Source organism: Rhagoletis pomonella, unplaced genomic scaffold (genome assembly GCF_013731165.1).
Source record: "Rhagoletis pomonella isolate Grant_MI unplaced genomic scaffold, Rhpom_1.0 Rhpom_scaffold_00002, whole genome shotgun sequence".
In the NCBI taxonomy this organism is placed as follows: Eukaryota; Metazoa; Arthropoda; class Insecta; order Diptera; family Tephritidae; genus Rhagoletis; species Rhagoletis pomonella.
Window position 1 is genome coordinate 63,228,602 of NW_023458556.1, and position 20,191 is coordinate 63,248,792.

The 20,191-nt window shown below is 35.7% G+C and overlaps 1 protein-coding gene across 1 annotated transcript in view; it reads right to left on the bottom strand.

Moving 5' to 3' along the window:
- Nucleotides 1–2,480: 2,480 nt before the first annotated feature.
- The window catches only part of LOC118754194, a 66,998-nt gene continuing 49,287 nt past the window's right edge, over nucleotides 2,481–20,191 (bottom strand). The window contains exon 3 of the mRNA XM_036489063.1: nucleotides 2,481–2,680. Coding sequence (XP_036344956.1) covers nucleotides 2,481–2,680 — 200 coding nt within the window. The remainder of the gene's footprint in view (nucleotides 2,681–20,191) is intronic.

Below are 20,191 nucleotides of genomic sequence, written 5' to 3' on the forward strand. Positions count from 1 at the left end.
TTTTTTTGAACATAGCTGTATGCATGTACAAATATGTATATACTACGAGAAGACTGCCGTATACACATAATTTACTGAAGCGTGAAATGAGACGAAAATCCTGCGCCATATCTTTTGCATCTGAAAAGATATGTACATACACATGTATGTATGGAGATATCTGTGTGTACATTACCCATACATGCAAACACACTCTATTCAAATACACCCACACTTGCTTTAGCAACCATAAAAGGGTGCCATCAGCCGCATACGAACTTACAGGCAGCACAACGCACGCGCAATCGAAGGGTCCGCTCTACACGCGTGCTGGATGTGAGTATTTATTTAATGTTCACCTGAGCGAAACAAGGACCAACGACCAACAAACCAAACGATGCCATAGTTCATCACACCGCACACTCTGGCGTGATATGCACATGAGGGCATAACGTACGTATGTACCATCCGACGCGACGCAGAATGGACTCATAGAGCCGCTCCTAACAATTGAGAAAATCCATCAAATCCGCCTTCAGGCCAGCAGACGCATACCAAATGAATGTACATACATATATATGTACATAAGTTTGTATGAAATACATAATCACATTCTTACCTTGTCGGGAAACGCACTAGCGAATTTAACATTGCGATGTCCTACGAAGTGTTAATTGCCCTTCGCTGCATCCCTTTTCGATAGTTCCGAACCAGTCGTCCTAAATTCTATAGTTCCGAACCAGTTTTAAAATCGACAGACGAAAAAAGCATAGGTAAGTATTTTTTTTTGTGTTTTTGGGTTTTCCATGGATGGGATTTTAACTTATTTTCCAAGAATGCGTTTTCAATTTGAAAATAAATTTGTTTGAATGATTGTAGGAAATGTACGTTTACGTACTAGCTTTGGCTGTAGCTGAGGCAGAGGTGCTTGCGGTTATAGGTTAGATTCCAGGTGGTCCCAAGATGATAAAATGTTAACACAAATTTTTGTTTTGTATTACCAAACTATGGAAAAGCATCTGTGAAGTGCAGAATGATAGCGTATTTGAACGAAAAACCGGCCAAAGACAGATCTATGTAAAGTAAATAAGCTCCCCGCTGCATCCCTTTTCCTATAGTTCAGAACCAGTTCTAAATTCGTCACATTGTATATAGATTTCTAATGAAAAGTTTTTTTATTCGTTGGGACTTAGCACATTTTCTGTTACTATATACTTTGGACTTAGCAATTTGCGTATCACTGAACAAAAACGGTTAGAAATAAAAAAAGTTGTTCAATTTGTTGAAAACAGTCCCTTTTAAATGTTTCTTGCTTCTTGCATCAAACTATAATTTTTAGGAAAAGTGGACTTACATAGAAGCAATTTTTCACTCTAAGCGATACGTTGTTTTAAAAAGTGAAATAAAACAGTTTTTTAAAGGTACCACATTCCGCTGATTTTCAACTTGTTGGGATCTAGTTACTATCGGACTGTCTCGTTTTTCGCGATAAAGATCTAGTACGGAACTACAAACTTGATTCACTAGTTACCGGCTTCCCTGCAGGGTACATATCTATATACATACATACATACTATGTACATATTTACATCCGTACACATATTTACATATGTGCATATATACATATATATATCACCTTGGGACAAGCGCATGCCGAAAAGGGATAGCAGTTTGTTGTCATCTCGCACAGCACATCCGTTAACCAACTCCAAAATTTCTAAAATTCCAGACGACTCTGAAAACCCAGGAAGAAGAGGCGCAGAGGGAGGCGAAGCAACAAAGGACGGCACCATATTTGGACAGCAGCCAACGGCCACATGCTACTACTGTTGCCTTATACATACATATGTATGTACCTTCATATACATACATAGTATGCTTACGCCAAGTCTGCAAGTCCATCCTGCCATTCCCCAACCATGGGCGTAGCCAGGTAGGGGCCGGGGTGCCCGAGCCCCCCTAACTTTCAAAATTTCCTTATATATATATATAAAATAGTACCCTGAAATGCCAGCTTAATAGGGTCGAGCCCCCCCTAAACTTAATTCTGGCTACGCCGATGTCCCCAACCCCAACATCCTGCTCTGTCGCAGCAGCAGAAATAGAACGAATAAAAGAGATTTGCTTTAGCGCTGCTCCAAGTAACATATTATATACATACATATGTACTTCTTCATGAACATACATACATATGCATACATATGTATGTATGTGCATATCTAGAAATGCAGAAGACCTATGTACATGTATGTATATATTATAAGCGCGTCGCTTGATCTCCAATCTGCTGCTCTCAGTGTAGTATCTCAAAACTTGTTTAATTTTTGGTGGCGCATCGCTCTGTGCCAACCGGTTCACCAATTGCCAAGCAGTAATTTATCAGCTAAGCGCGGCGTTGGTCGCAGCCGCGGTCTTTGCTCTCATTATTGTACGCAAACATTTATAAAAATATTTTCTTGACTCTCTTTTTATATGTTTATGCGCTTTTCTATTTGGGATGCTCACAGCCAGCGAGAGAATATGCATGGCGCTGGCGTAGACGTTGACGGCTTACGACGGTGCGCGTGCTGTGCTGCTGCTGAGCAGGGGAAATCAAATAAATTTGAGGCGAGTGGCGTCTGTTCTTTGCCACGATTGCGCGAGAGCGACAGTGAAGTATCTGTGTGTGCTGCCCGAGTATCTATGTGAGTTTGTTGCGTGCCTATGGGTTTGTTTGTCAAATTGCGCGTTTCAGAGATACATTTGCCGACTCTGCTCGTAAGAACGTATACCTATCGGAGTTGCCGCTTTCGTAGCTTTTTACCAAAACAGGTATTTTTTTTCTTTGGAGAATGAGTTTGGTAATATGGTAGTTTTTTTAACGCAAGTCTTAATACTAACTATGTATTTATAACTTTGAACCTTCTTATAATTGCACAAAACAAAATAAATTTGCTTATGTACTTATGTACATACATATGTATGTGTCTACCAGTGTTGGATCCAGCGGGGGGAGGGGTTTTGGGGGTTAAACTACGTGTCAGTCAGTGGCGAACCCACGGGGGTGCTTTAATTTGGGGCTTATGTATGTATAATATGGCGTCTATGTATTAAAATACCCCCCGTATGTCCGCCACTGACTGACACGTAGTTTAACCCCCGAAACCCCCCGCTGGATCCACCACTGGTGTCTACACCTTAAGGGAACCAAAAATCGAAAGGGCTCTTTAATGTAATAATTTTCCTTGACAACACAGAACTTTTAGTATGAGTAGTTTAGTTTAGTTTGCTAGTTTCATGTTTTCGTTTAAGTTATGTAAAAGACTGTTGGTTAAACCATAAACAGGCAGCAGCGTTGATCCGGATTAACTCGGGAATTAACTGCAGTTGATCCGTATTAAGTCCGAGTTAATCCGGATCAACGCTGCCGTCTGTTTAAACTTTTACGCACCTTTTAAATGTTTTTAAATCTCTGTGCGATTGTTTTCTGTTATGTTTTAAAAATATTTGTGAATTTTTATAGTCTGAACACATTGAAAAGAACAACCACAGCTGTAACGCTCTGTCGATGGTGATCTGAATTTTTTGAACGCGGAAGCGATACCATGAATTTGTATGACTTTGTCATAAAAGAAGAGGAAGAACTCATCTGTAGCTCGAAAAATATAAATACATAGATCAGAACTACACAATCCCAGTCGTGGTGTAGTACTGTTGTCGCCAAAATAATTAGCTACATATCGATGTTAGCGAATTGGTGTTTGGAGTTGGAACTTTTTTGTAGGAAATTGAATTTTCTACAAGCGTTTCTTTCACACTTTTTCTATAGCTCTTATTACTATCGAGAATTTCATGAAAAATTTGGGTTTAGTGGCCTCTACTACCTCGCTGGTGGGAGTTAAGGATGCGCCACAATGGACACTTTTGTAGAGCATTCAATTCTGTAAGAAGGAGCCCTATTGTGGACAAGATTATACCATAAAATGTCTCTAAGCTGTAGACTTTTGAAGAAAAAGGCCCAAAGTTTACGTGTATTTTGAACGGAAATCTTTGCACGCCTTGATCGAGCACTTAATATCTATTAATATCAAGGGCTGAAATTTTTGAGGGAATTTTTTTTTATGTATGGAAAGAGTAAACTCCGAATTTTAATGCTCTCACCCCTAGAAATGTTCTAAATCGGATAAAATATACCCCTGTGTTTTTAATTCGAAATCAAAAAAATATTCAGAGTTCGGTATGGAACAATTCTAGGGAGTGAGAGCAATAAAATTCCGACTTTACTTTTTTTTTTTGGCAACCCTAAGGTCCATGTATAGCATTTATTTTCGGCGTTTAGTGACCGCACTTAGGAGTGTACTGGCCTCTGGCTGCACATACGCATAATTGTGACTTAGCAGCGGCTGCTGTGCACCTGCATAGACAAAGTTTGCCTTTGAAAAGGCGATTTCAGTGCATAAATACATACTTACATGTGTCCATGCTTATATATGAGGATACATACATATGTATGTACATATTACGTTCGCGTGTGAAATTATACGCCTTCTGTCTCGCACAAATCCCCAATGTGTTGTGCCAATCCCGAGGTGGGTGTACTCCGCTGCAGCTATCGGAACTGCCGCCAGTCGTCTGACAGTTTTGTGCGCGTATTAGCACGTTGTAGTTGTTGGCGCTCATAGTCGCATTATCTGCCGCACTACATTAGGGCGCCGTCTAAAACTAAGAAGTGTTCTTTTTATGAAATACCTGCAATTTGAAACGATAAGAAAATAAAGCTGGAACATTGGTGGAGCTTTAGCAATATATACATTCTTATGTTTATAGATACATATGTATGTACGTTAATCTACATGTTTCTAGGTATGTATTACTTTGGAGATATGTATACATACATACATATGTATATGCATATAAACTAGAATGCCGGCTCCGCTTGCTGTAGGCAAAACTCATCCAAACGGCTGTGCTCGGAACAAATATCTACTGTTTATCCATCTAAGTTAGGGTTTTACTTTTTTATCATTACAATGTATGTATATTTGTTTTTATTTATACATATGTACATATGTATGTAGGTATTTACCTGAACGCATTTATAACGGGGTATCTAATAGAATGCTGCACGGATTTTTCTGAAATCGAATTGCATATCGTTACCTTAATACAGAACAGCCCTATCTGATTTTCTTTATTTCGAAATTCAGCTCTGTGCAAAAGTTGGTAGATTACTCACTGCACAATTAATCGAATTTTAAATCAACTACATACTACACCGTAAAATATTTTTTTGTGTTTACTAAAAACCAGTGTAAGGAAAAAAATCGCAACTAAACTCTCTAAAGAAATAAAAATGTTAGATAGGACCTCTCTATATCTATTATCTACATATTAGGGATGTAAATTTTCGGGATTTTTATTGTTTCTGGGATTTTCGGGATCTGAAAATACAATGCCGTGATCGGCGCGAAACTCAGGCAGTTTTTTTTAATTTTTAACATTTTACCAAAAAGTGAAATGTTGCTATTTTAAATTTTTACCGTCTCATAAATTGTAAAATTTATTAGTGAAAACGGGCATAAATCAGATTGATATTAAAAAGAATTATAATTTGTAGTAATTTAATATATTTATTAATGCAGTATATTAGACTTCTTAATCAACAAAAAAACATAAAATCTGACAAACATGTATCCTCTGTAATTTCCAAAAAAAAGTTTTGTCGTATAAGCACAAATTCATATACACTCGGTCACACGCAGAAGTATTTTTAATTATTTTTTTTGCAATGTTCAAAGTCATTTTCATGGTAAATATTTTCTTGAATTTTTTTATAAAAATGTGGCTCATCCTACAACAATTCAAATTGAAATTTGAGGAAAATTTTTAGTATAACAAAGTGCAAGTGTTGAGCTCACCACTGTCAGCAAAAAATTATCAAAACAACAGAATTTTATAGCACTTCAACAATCGGTCGCTGTAAAGCGAAACCAATGGTCCAAATAATGCACATGAAAGAACCATATTTGAGGTCATGAGAGCAGAAGTGGCCTAAACCACCTCTTTTTCTTGTACTTAACTTCTTAAAACAGCTTTAAATGTGTGTGTGTATCACGGGATTGCCATTCCTAGTACGAGGGTATACTGAAAAATTTTGAGCCCAAGTACCTTCATGTGCCACTAATTGCTTACAATTCCGAATTTCATGTCATAAAGATAATTTAGCCTTTAGTAATAGAGCCGTAAACATTACCATATGGGAGTCATCCGCGCATTCTACCAAATCGGAGTCAAGAGCTGTCCTTAAATTCCTCACAAAGAAGAACAAAACGGAGGCAGAAGAGTGCATGCGGAGCTCTGGAGGTTAGACATTGATTTGGGCCCGAGAATTCAAGCATGGCAGGGAGTCAGGAGCGGATCCAGCGGGCGGGTTTTGGGGGTTAAACTACGTGTCAGTCAGTGGCGGACCCACGGGGGGTGATTTAATACATAGACGCCATATTATACATACATATGCGCCATATTAAAACACATCCCGTGCGTCCGCCACTGACTGACACGTAGTTTAACACCAAAAACCCCCCCGCTGGATCCGCCACTGCAGGGAGTCGTTGGAAGATGAGCCCAGGTCAGGGTGTCCAAACACTGCCGTTACCACTGTCTTTTTAGGATTTTGAAGGTATTCTGTTCATCGACTATCTTCTTCCTAAAAAAAACTACAATGAACGGAGACTAGTATGCCACATTATTGACAGAAGTGGTTGTCTAGAATCGAAGCAGACAATGCACCCGTGCACACCTCACAGTCCAGACCTGGCCCAGCGATTATTTCCTGTTGTAAAATTTTAAGAAACCCCTCCGAGAACGATTATTTTCGAGTGAAGGAGAAACGAAGGCGTCAGTAGACGTGCATTTCAAAGATAAAGACGGTGAATATTTTTTCACTGGGCTAAAAGCCCTTTATAACCAATGTAAAAAGTGCTTTGAATAAGCGATTTTGGCCTAGCCCAAAACAGCACGCCAGTTATTTCTCTTCTGTGCTAACTGACGCCAATTGGAAATGCAAAGTGAAGCCAAGTCCTTCTCCACCTGGTCTTTTCAACGCAGAGGAGGCCTGCCTCTTCCTCAGTTACCAGCACCGCTGCCCGCGTTGAATACTTTCAGAGCAGGAGCGTTTCTGTCCATTCGAACGACGTGGCCAAGCCAGCGGAGCCGCTGAATTTTAATTCGCTGCACTATATGTATATCGTTGTAAAGCTCATACAGCTCATCGTTAAATCGTCTGCTGTATTCGCCATCGCCAACGCGTAAAGATCCGTATATCTTTCGCAGAATCTTTCTCTCGAAAACTCCAAGAGCCGCCTCATCGGATGTTTTCATTGTCCATGCCTCCGCGCGATACACCAGCACTGGCATGATGAGTGACTTATGGAGTGTGATTTTTGTACGACGAGAGAGGGCTTTACTTCTCAATTGCCTACCCAGTCCAAAGTGGCAAGAGGAAGTAGAGGAAGATTATATGTATAGAAAAATAATATTTTTATGCATTTGAATCAGCTATTTTAATACCCTAAGCTCAACACTTTCCAGCCTCCCCTCGTACATTGATATGTACATACATTTGTAATTACCCTCCAGTACTGCTGGAGTCAATTTGCTACTTTTGAACCGCTAATTCACCGACTCCTAGGTAAGTAGCTACTCTATTAACCCGTGGTAGTGCAGAGTCGAACCAGTCGGAAGCAGAATAGCGAAAACCTACGACAGAGCAAGATTCAATAATACAAGGTTCGATAAACTATGTGTATAAAGTTAGCGAAACAACATCAAGCAAAAAATGTCGCATATACCTATGAATTTGCCGTTTTTTTGCCCTTAATTAGTTGTGGAAAAAAGAATTTTGTCGCTCTGGTATTTTTTTAGATATAAGGTGTTTTGCTAGCTTTATATAAAGTTAGCGAAGCACCCCTCCAAACTCAAAGACAAACAACTAGGCTTTATGTAAAAATTTGCCGTTTTTTTGCCGTTCTAAGATGAGCTAGTTTACTTTTGAAAAAAATATTTTTTTTTTTCAATGTTCAATAATTTATAGAAGAAAAGGATAATAATATAATAGAAAAGCAAACCCGGTTTCTTTATGTACCACTTTGAAATTTAAACAAACAATAATCACCATGGTTAAAATTCAAAAAATTAAGAAGCTTTCTTATCACAATCAAACGACAAAATCAAAAACAGTTTTAATGCACAAAACAATTCAAACGGCAAATTATGCAACAAAAAATTTATTATTTTTATTATTTTTAACCAATTTTTAAACCGCTTTGCAAGTGCCCATTTTTTTTTTAAATAAGGCTGTTTAAACAAAAAAAATTAAACGACAAAATCAAAAACAGTTTTAGTGCACAAAACAACCCAAACGGCAAATTATGTCACACAAAAATTTATTATTTTTAACCAATTTTTAAACCGATTTCCAAGTCCCTATTTTTTTATTAAATAAGGCTGTTTAAACAAAAACAAATTTAACGACAAAATCAAAAACAGTTTTAGTGCACAAAACAAGCCAAACGGCAAATTATATCACACAAAAATTTATTGTTTTTATTATTTTTTACCAATTTTTAAACCGCTTTCCAAGTCCCTATTTTTTTTTAAATAAGGCTGTTTAAACAAAAAACAATTAAACGACAAAATCAAAAACATTTTTAGTGCACAAAATAATCGAAACGGCAAATTATGCAACAAAAAAATTAATTGGTTTTATTATTTTTAACCAAGTTTTAAGCCGCTTTTCAAGTCCCTGTAAAACTGTTTTTGATTTTGTCGTTAAATTTGTTTTTGTTTAAACAGCCTTATTTAAAAAAAAAATAGGGACTTGGAAAGCGGTTTAAAAATTGGTTAAAAATAATAAAACAAATAAATTTTTTTGTGACAAAATTTGCCGTTTGGCTTGTTTTGTGCATTTAAACTGTTTTTGATTTTGTCGTTTATTTGTTTTTTTTTTAAACAGCCTTATTTAAAAAAAAATAGGGACTTGGAAAGCGGTTTAAAAATTGGTTAAAAATAATAAAAACAATAAATTTTTGTATGATATAATTTGCCGTTTGGCTTGTTTTGTGCACTAAAACTGTTTTTGATTTTGTCGTTAAATTTGTTTTTGTTTAAACAGCCTTATTTAATAAAAAATAGGGACTTGGAAAGCGGTTTAAAAATTGGTTAAAAATAATAAATTTTTGTGTGACATAATTATTTTTTCCACAACTAATTAACGGCAAAAAACGGCAAATTCATGGGTATATGCGACATTTTTTGCTTGATGTTGTTTCGCTAACTTTATACACATCGATAAACTGACAGTGTCTCTCTCGCACCGCTCCCTTAGCAGTGGCACCGTGTTGCTTCTTTGCAAATTTACATGGAAACAGTGTAGCTTTGGTGTGAAATAGAATTATAAGCTTTTGTGCAATATGTTTATTTTTATATGCATATGAAGCACATTTAAGTGATGAAAACATAAATTGTTTTTAAATTGGATGTTTACATAAATCTCATAGTCGTTTTATTTTAATTTTGAGTCTTTTTGCAGTTTTTATACAGCTAAATAGCACATAAACTACGTTATTCACTCATTCAGATGTATTAATATTTCGTTCAATATTTCGTTAAAACTGCCAGATTTCCTGCAGAAACATTAGAATTTACAAAAGGAATTTCACTACTAATTGCGTACTTTGCGTACTTTTCTACTACCATTTTCGCAACAGGGATTGCTTTCTTCCCCTTTCTCTGTCCTTCGTAAATGCAACCTTTTGTAAGGGAGTGTCAAACCGCGGCTGTCAATAATTGTCTAACCTTGTATTATTGAATCATGCGACAGAGGGCGCTTATAAATCGCGCAAGTGACTACTTTAGTAACTCCCGGTAGTGCAGAGAGAGTCAATGGTGACTACTGCCTAGGTCCTAGGACATTGCCTTGTAAAAGTAATCGCTGAATACACTGCAAGTAGTCGGTCGGTAATTGACTTATTTTACCAGGTAGCTACTGATTCATCAGTCCTATAGTCGCTCCTCCGTACTTCAGGGTACACCTCGATTTGTATCACATCAATAAATTTCAAGCGCCCAAACTGAAAACCCTGTACATTTATTGCAAATATGTATACATACAAAGATATATATGTAAATACATGCATACATACATATGTATGGCTTGTTCTTTTCTCGTCGATGAATGGAATCGATTTTCTAAGCATTCGCTTCTTTGCTTAGGGCAGGTGGGGCGTTTAACTATGTATACATATGTATGTATTGGCTACACTCAGCTCGTCTGTTATCTAATCACTTTGGATGTGACTTCTCGGGAAAATGTATGTATGTATGTAGGAGCTTTAAGAGGGATTTTAGTTCTCATGCCAGTGCGCTGTTTCGCTGTTATTTCTTTTTTTAATTAAGTCGCAATAATTTTTGTCGCCGGTATTTATTGACGTTATGCATCATTCTGCAAATTTGTGAAATATTTATAGTTCACTAATGATTTTCAATAAGAATGCAGTATGGAGGCTATAAAGCAAAAAGGAAATGGCAATAAAATTTAAAAAAATTATGGAATTGTTGATAATATATTTTTTTTAGAAAAAAACCAACCAAACAAATTTTTTTAATGCATGAAGTACATTTTTTTCTTCTTTTATTTACATCATTGCCCCCTTTATGACTTCGTTTCAGTTTCGCCTTGGCTTCAGAGTTTGCTTCTCTCTTTCAATGCAATTGCAAATTATTGGTTACGTCGTCCAGAATGACGAACGCATGCGGCTCTAGCTCGGGCAGTGCACGGACTTTACCACTTTATTGGTAGATCTACCAACTTTTTAGCTGTTTTTTATTTTCTACCATTTCTACCAACAAAGGCTACAAATCTACCAATATTTTCCCGAAAGAAAGCAAAGAGATTTAAATGAACACCGTGTATACATATTTTATCATGGAACATACCTAAAATAAACATGAGGAGTTAAATTTGACCATAACCAACTGTTTATGGAAATATTTTTCGTTTGCAATACGTTTTTTGTGGGATACTGCCAAAGGAATGGTGTGCAAACTTAAATCATTTCAAAACTAATTTTAATCAAAAAATTTTGAAGTGCAGAGTAATACTTGTTTTATTGTAAAACAGGGCCAGAATCAAGACATCCGGGATCGAATCATATTCGAATCGGAATTTTCTTAACAGCTTTTGGTAGCGAATTCGCTTTTTCAATTCAAAATGTATTTGAGAGAAAACAGCTGTCATTTTGTTTCAATCGATTCGAATCGTGTTTCATTCCATCACGGATGCCATGATTTGCGCCCACTTTTATGTACTACATATTTATACCTTTTTGTTGAAGATTTTATTGTTTTATAAAGAAATACAATTTATCCCAAGGCGAATTCATATATGTAATAAGGTGACAGCAAAAGTTCTAAAACAAAAATTCCACTAACAAATTTTGCCCATAATGACAATAAGAATTACAACAAATACATCATTTTGACATTATAAATTCCCAAGGCGAAAATTCAGCTGCTTTGGTAACACCATCTTACCTGAATTAGCTTTCATTTATCCCAAATGAGTAAAAACTATATAATAATGTTTCTTTTAAAAAAATCTACCAACTTCTACCAATTTTTGTAGGTAAATTCAACCAATATTAATTTTTTCGAAGTCCGTGCACTGAGCTCGGGGCCGTTAACGTAGTTTAGCCAGTGTTGCCAACTTTTCCGTTTCAAAAAGCACCAAAACTTGGGGAAAAGGCGTTTTATCACATTAAAGGCACTAAATAGCTTTTAATCAAACGATAATTTTTTTTCATAACAGATTGTATTTAACAAAAGTAAAAAACAATAAAGAAACACATGCTATGATGACTAATGCTTACAAAGTTATACCGACATTTTGCACATCAAAACTGGTATATCTCGAGATAGAAAAATGTAATCGCATCAAACAAAAATGAGTTTTAAAGGGGAAGAGTAATACTAAATGATGCCCTAAATAGAAATGAGCAACAACAATTGTTTTTTTTTTATAATGTAATCTCAAATATCGTCAAAACCGTGTTTTTGGCCCCCTTGGGTTAGGATATCTCAAAATACTGACGTGCTACAGCGATGCTGTGGCCAGATTTGGATTCAGCGCCAAAAAATCTACATGGAACGATGTTTTACTCAGATGGTAAAAATATTCAAAATTTGTCGAACTGTGTAACCAATCATAATATGTACAAATAATTATAACAAAAAAATATATATATTTAATAATTGAATAATTATAATTATAATTAGGAAAGAAAAAGGAAATACTTAACTTATTTACCTGCGTACTAGCATTTATAACGCGCACAAGAACGTGGGTTTGCAACATGAGCTTCTTATCAGTCAGGGTTGCATTTTAGTGTATTTAAATTAGCAAATTACGTCTGCCACAGCTTTAAATATTTCAAATTATTTCATGTATAACTATCTATGAGAAATTTGAGTTAAGAAAAAAGCACTAGAAAAGGCACTAAGCACTAAACCATTTTTTTTGGCGTTTTAATTTTCAAAAAGCCCTAAATCTAGTGCTTAAAGCACCAAGTTGGCAACTATAAATTTAGCGGCTCTGTAACGTTTCTGGTCTATGTGAAGGCTTGTAAATAATCTGCATGCAGCGGTTCTTCAAGAAGTGACTGGTTGCTTAATGAGGGCAGTCGTGTCTAATGTGACCAACCGTACTTCTTTCGGAAGTACAGTACTTCTTTTTTCGTACTTCGAAGTACAGTCAAATGTACTTGTTTGCGATATTTTGTACTTCTCCGATCTTCTGGATGATCGTCACATGGCCTCGGCGATAAATTCTTTCAAACCATTAACAATTTCGCGTTTAAACCTACTTAATAAGGTTTAGCTACCGCTCACTTCGTGACAGCACTGTCGCGGCGGAGTGGTGGTCGTCTGCACTCAGTGCAGAGTCAATAGGAGCACTCCACAAGGTGGTGTTCCCTCTCCCCTGCTCTAGATTGCGGTTGTAAACCACCTTCTAGAGGAACTTGGAAAAGTGGGCTGTCGGGTGACCGCCTAAGTAGACGATGGGCAACTTTAGGTTAAGGTACGATTTCTGTACACCCTTTTTGATCTGACTCAAGGTTACCTGAACCAGGTAACTAGGTGGGCAATCAACGGCGGCTGTCGTAGTATCCTAATATTTAGGAAAGGGTAGGAAAGGTGTGGGTTACCTTGTACTTCTGTAGGGGTATCGGTAAATGGTGGGGTCTCTCGCCGAAATTAACTCATTAGCTCTAGGAAACCAGATTTAAGCCTATATTGTTTCAAGGAGCCCTTGTCTGGTGGTACTCACTAGAGAAGGCTACACTTGTAAAACAGGAATTAGCGGAGCATTAGGAACCTACACTGGCGCTTAACACAAATGTTGAGCTCGGCGCCTGAGGATATTGCAGACAGAATTGTCGCAGCACGAGCTGCTATTAGGCTCAGGTAAACCAGAAAGAAAACTTTTCTCTGCTACAGCAAATGTTTTCATACATGTTACCTCTCAAGGGCTACTGATGGGTGTTCTGACAGGCCATTGTGCAGTTGGTATTCATGCGGTGAGACTAAGAATTTCGACTGATCATTTTATGTCAGCTGTCAAGAGGAAGATGAAGTGAATCTCCACACTCTCTTTTAGACTGTCCAACCTTCGCGAGCCTAAGATGGAAGCATTTTTGATCGCAATTCTGAACAAACCAGTGTTTAGCTCTTCGAAAATTCATAATCAACTCGCGGCGTTAACTTAATCCAACCTAGCCTGTACTTCTTTGAGCTATGAAATAGTTGGTCACATTAGTCATGTCGCATCGTTATTTTGTGCATGGCTCTGGTAGGGGTGCTTGCCATCAGTGTTGCCACTTGAAAATATTTTTAGGTACCAAAACGCCTACCAAATCAGTTTCCAAACTACCAAAATTGGTTCATCATTAAAACGAGATTTCTCGGTTTTGCAAGGTTTTTAGCTACACAAATTAGCAGTAAAAATTAAAACTGCACGTAATATTGTTTACAGTATTGGTTAATTTTCACACCAATCTTTCAGATTAAACAAAAGAAATTCGGGCCTTTAAATAAAATAATTAAGTTATTGAATAAAAAACTTTTGTAAAATAAGTAAATCTCTTTGAGATTGATTCAATGCATATCAAACAAATTTTTTTTTGTGTGTGAATAAACAAAAGCAGACATTTTATGCATTTCAATAAAAAAAAATCCAAATTTGATTCAATTTGCATATATTCACCCTTTTTTATTACCAATACACTCACACTTTGCAAATTGCCTATCACCAATTTTTCTTTCAAGACAATAGGTAATTTCTTGTTAATTTCAACAGCTAATCGGTCATAGCTTTGGGAAGTGAGTTTTTGTTTGCAGAAAATTGTCTGTTTAATAAAATAAAGAAAAAAACAAAGAAATCTTATACGTGTAAGCAAAGTGAAAGCAGTGTTTTGAACGTGTAAACTTAAATTAAGCAAACAAATAGTAATGTTCAATTTGATTGTATTTTCAAAACAATTTTGCCTACCAAAAACTTCATCAAACCAACCAAACTACCAACGGAGAATGAAGCTACCAATTTTGGTCCAATTGGACCAAAACGGCAACGCTGCTTGCCATTCGCTCGAAAATGCTCAGTTTCCGCTAGAGGAACTCTTTAACCTCAGAGCTCTCGATGCTCAACGGAATTTTGAGAACGGTTGGCGATTGTTGAGCCTTCTGGCGGTTTTTTGCAAATTTACTTAGCCACAGTGGGGCACGTGACCTCACCAGAAGATGTATCACCCGCTTCTAACGTCAACGAATCCCCTTCTCCGCGTCTTGGAGACAGGTCGTACATCCCGATCATCACGTTAGCTGAGTTAGTTAATGAGGCTCCTCGTGAGCACGGTTGCCGTTTTGGTTCAAATGGACCAAATTTGATCCATTTCTTTTCGTTTGGTCCATTGGCCCAATTCTTTTGAAAATGGTCCATTTCACAAGCCTTTGGTTAGGTTATTATCAGCCTTTCACTTCATGCAATAGTTTCGCGTTTTCAATTTATTCCATTTAATTGATGCATATTCCGCCCAATGTTGAATATCGTCATCGTCAGTAAAAGTGACGATACGGCCATCGTCAGCCATGTTACTGAGCGCTGACGATCGTCGGCGATGACGATGACGATATTCAGCATAGGGCAGATTGGCAATACCTGCTAAAAGTGTGCACTCACCTTGCCACTGATCTTCATATATGGCATGTCAAAGCACGCTTCAAAAAATAATTTCAATTACTCGGTGAAGTGGCTGGAAAAAATATGGAAAGGTAGCAAAACTTTAATCATAGCATTTAGCACATGAAAATAATATTCGATTTCAATCGAAAAGATATTAAAACAATATTCAATTGTACTGCCCTTTGGATGCATATAAAAAAAAAATAATAATCGTTATAAAAACTGGATTGGCATATTTTCTTGATAAAGAGGAATATACTCTACTCAATTTACCGATGTAATAAAAATGGGTAAATTTTTTACCAATTGTTCAATTGTTCAATTGTTTACCATTTGGTCCGAAAAATAAATTGGAATGGCAACCGTGCTCGTGAGGCCAAATTGAGATTCACACGAAATTTCAGGTAACATATTCTTGTATGGCCGAATTGAGAATACTTTTGAAATGGCGCAATTTGGGCGTCGTGTAAACTGCCTATTAGCAGTGATATTACTGTGGATGTAACAACAGTACTTGTTGGAGAAACTAATGTATCTAAATTCTACTAACACTCGAGCACTTACATATGTATGTGTCTACTTAACCATCTGAATTTATTAAAATGTATGAAAGCAACTAACTTGAGCCTTGGCATGGTTAAATATGACTCCATTACAACTATTAAAAGCCAATCTATCCTGTTTAGTTCATGTTTCTATTTGCTCGAATCAGAAATCTCTATTACGTACAAACCGAAACAATTTGACGCTGTCGATGAGCCAAAAGCATTTCGAGAATTGAAATCAAGATGATTATCTACTTAAGGATTTCCACCGTTGCCTAGCTATCTGCAAAGTATTTAGACGCATTTTGAATTAGTTTTTAATAAACCTAGAACGTTTTATTCAGCGGTCAAGGTTGGGAACACAGATTAAAGCCAACTGAAATTCCCATATCTTCGATTGGGGAAAATAGACTGACAAGTTTTTACCACAGTCAATATCGAAGTTGCGGTAGTCACGTTGTCTATATCGAAACTCTGACGGTTGTAGTAATGCTTAAGAACGCCAATAAGAAAATCTGTTTCTTAATTTTTGCCTAGTAGCCAAGAGAGTTCAGTCAACTATAAGATGTCTACATATAAATATGTATGCATATACATAGCTACATATATCTTTAGCGGATGGCCAAAACAATAATTCAGCAAAAAGGTGATGGATATTAAGAAAAAAGACGCCGCAAAATCAGAGCAAATTTTCGAAACAAAGAAAATTGCAGTTCATACCTTCGCATAAACAATATGATACTTCATTTATACATATATACATACATATGTTTATATATATAAAAATGATATTTATAGATTTACATATACATATACATACATGAATATGTATGTATGTATGTTTGAGTGCTCTTGCATTTCGATATGTCAATAACCTGGCGGCGGTAGCGGCTCAGAATGCAATCACCAATCACCAACACAAATCAGTCGGAGTGAGCAGTCGCCAGTCAGCGATAAAGTGATGATCATGCAAGAAGATCTGATGCATACTGGGCGTAAACAAAAGTATGAATATCTGTATGCACACTTGTATAATATTTATGCATACATGTTTCAGATGGTGTCTGATGCATTGCAGCAGGTGAGCAAGACGGGGAGCGACGCGTGTCATTGGGCAATTGCTCAAGTGTTGGATGGTGGCTTGAGGAAAATTTATTGAAATATGATAATTTATTTGTGCAATCAATTGTTTGCAATAATTCTGTGTTGAGTAAGTCGAAGGTAGATTCAATATTTATGTATACATGTACGAATGAGCGATACTCCAGATGAGTCAGCTGAAATTGTTTTCAGATATTTTTCGTCGCTTTACTTTTTGCTTTTGATTAGATGCATACAAAAATTGGAAAAGAAACCAAGAAAGTTTGGGAAAAGAATTTAATTAAAATACAAAATAATTCCAACGGGTCTACGTGCTATAATTTATTAAAAAGAATAAATATTAATAACTCCACCGCCAGATATATCTAAGCATAAAAATACAGACAGAAATTCAATTGAGATAAAAGAGAAGATGAATATGAAGTTGAAGATAAAGATAAAGATGAAGGTAAAAGTAAAAATAAAGATAAATATAAAAGTAATGATAATGGCAAACGTAAAAATAATGATGATGGAGATGAAGATGGAGAAGAAAAAGATATTTGGTATAATGACGAATTCATGATGGAGATGAAGATAATGATAAAGATGAAGGTCAATAATAAGATGAAGACTAATGTTGAAGATGAAGATTATCTAAGGTTATGCTTAAGATTTTGGTTAAGATAAAAAAAAAGATTAACATTAGTTATAAGTTAAGATAAAGACAAAGGCAAAGAAAACGCAAAGGCAAAGAAAATACAAAGTCCAAGAAAAAGAAAACGACAAATGTAAAGGCGAAGACAAACACAAAGGTAAACGAAAGCAGCGGCAAATTCCAAAACAAAAGCAAAGACAAGGCGAATACAAAGACAACTACATTCGAAAATATATTGCCAACTTCCTACATAACGGAATTTTTTCTATGAAGTTTCACTTGTTCCGCGCGTATAGAAAACACGTACTAATTTTTTTTTATTTATACTTCTTTTAATAAAATAGTAACAGGCTGGCCAAGCATTGCTGGAAGTGCACTTACTTTTTTCAAGTTTTTAAGGAATACGCACAATTAGATACTTAATTGTAATTTGGATAGCTTTAATTTATAAATATTATTTTATGTAATGAATAGAGTCCGACCGATTAATCGGCATCGGAATCGGCCTTTTTTCGCCGATTACTTGGATTTTCTTTTCATATGTTCAGGTGAAGCGACAGACAAAGGCCAACGTAAAAAAAGCATTTGCAGACAGCTCTTAAAAAATATTTTTTTTTGGTTAAAGGTGTTTCACGTTTTCTCCATACAAAACTATGTTCGACAATTTTCTTTTATCTGGAGGACACTGCCAGCAAACAAAAATTGCTAAAAATTAATGGAAATTTATAGCAGCTTGAAACTCGCACTTCATTATACTGGAATTAAATGGTCTAGAAAACTGCATACCATGTATGTGTTTGTTGTAGACTTTTATAAAAAAATAATAATAAAGTTCTCAAAAAAAATCTTTCATTCGAGATTCATAGTTTGCCTTATCCTGATTTTCGCCCAAAAAAAAATTCCCCCGAAAATTTGCTATCCGCCCAGTTAATACATACATGGAAACAAAAAGTGAAAAATGAACAGGTTCGGAGGAAATGAACTCATGATACGGCTGATTAAGTTGTTGTAGTTAAATTTCGTAAACTCGAAAATAAGTGGCAACCTTACATTTATAATCTAAGAGCTTTTTATTACATCTAAATATTAATATTGTGTCTTAATTTTCTAAACAAATAGTCAAATGAATATACATACGATGGAAAATAGGTGGCAATCTTATATTATATTTTTTTTCTGTACGTGCTTTGGGTACCAAAAAGGTTTAGAAATCGAGCCTATTGCTAAAAAAGTCCGTAAATAACTTCAAAGTACATACGTAATATGTAAGCTAGATATATAAATATCTAACGATTCACTAGAAGTTACCAAGCTTTTGATTTAGAAAAATCTATTTATTCTAATGATTTTTTTTATTTACGTATTGATCCACAGGTGGATATGTATATATGTACGTATGTATGTATGTATGTATGTATGTATGCTTGAGTATGTACATTAGAATGCCCCACGCTTCATATAAAGAAAAATTAACAATTTATAACTCCTACCGCCATTTTGGATTTTGAAAATTTGACCTCATATTCGTTATCAACTACGGCTGAAACTCCTTATACCAAAAGTAAAGTAATAAAGCAAATACGCGAATATTTGTATAAATTTGTCTGTCACATAAGTCCGCCCAATTATTTGAGGTTAGAAAAAAATTCTGGCGGGGTAGAGAAAAACGGACTTCATATTCGTGTGTAGCTCCCTCGTGTTTAGCTACAAACATGTACAACACCTAGTCTGGTCAAAAGAACCTTCCATCGATTTTGTGGTCCTGTGTAATAAGCATATATATACATATATATAAGCATCACTTATCGAAAAAAAGGTATATCATTCAAAACATCATTTCCATATCAAACTATTCCCTTAGCTCCCCAGTTTCTTATCCAAAATCTAACGACAGAATTATTTGATTCAAATTTGTTCACTGAAATGTCACAGGTTCTTAATGAACTATTAATTTAAAGGCATGAATAGTTAAAGAAATATAAAAATATTTTTATGTACGTATCTTTACAATACCACGTCGCAACAGGAAATCCTTCATTGAATTACAGGTTTATTAAAGATTTCTTAAAAAATACATTTAAAGGCTACCGAAAAAGGTTTTAAAAAAATCGAAGCGTATTTTTTTTTTATAAAAAAAAATCAACGATCAGAAACACGCAGCTTCAATAAATAGTTGCCAAATTATGAATTTCCACACGTAATGCAAGAATTTTCTAAGGAAAGACAAGATTCATGGCAGACCTTTAATCAGATATCGCTGATTTATTCAAATTCCGATGAAAAGTGTAGTCAAAAGTTGAGGAAATTTGCATTAATATTGCAATTTATTTTCAACAACAATCAACAATAGGGGTTTTAATATTCTGATGAAGATCTCCCACGAAAATTGCGTTTTTGGAGTTTTTCAACGTTTCTCAGCTCACGTGAGGCAATATATTTTAAAATATTTTGACGATACTCATGAAAAGATACCAAATTTTATGATTCCCTTGGAGATGCACTAATTTTTCTGAGGCATCCTAATGTGTTTACATACATACACACTTATGCATGTACATTTGCATATATAGTATGTGAACACCACCAGAGAATAGCTATTTTTGATTTTCGTTCATTGCCGGTGTGTGGTGTAAAATTACGACAAAACAAAAAAAA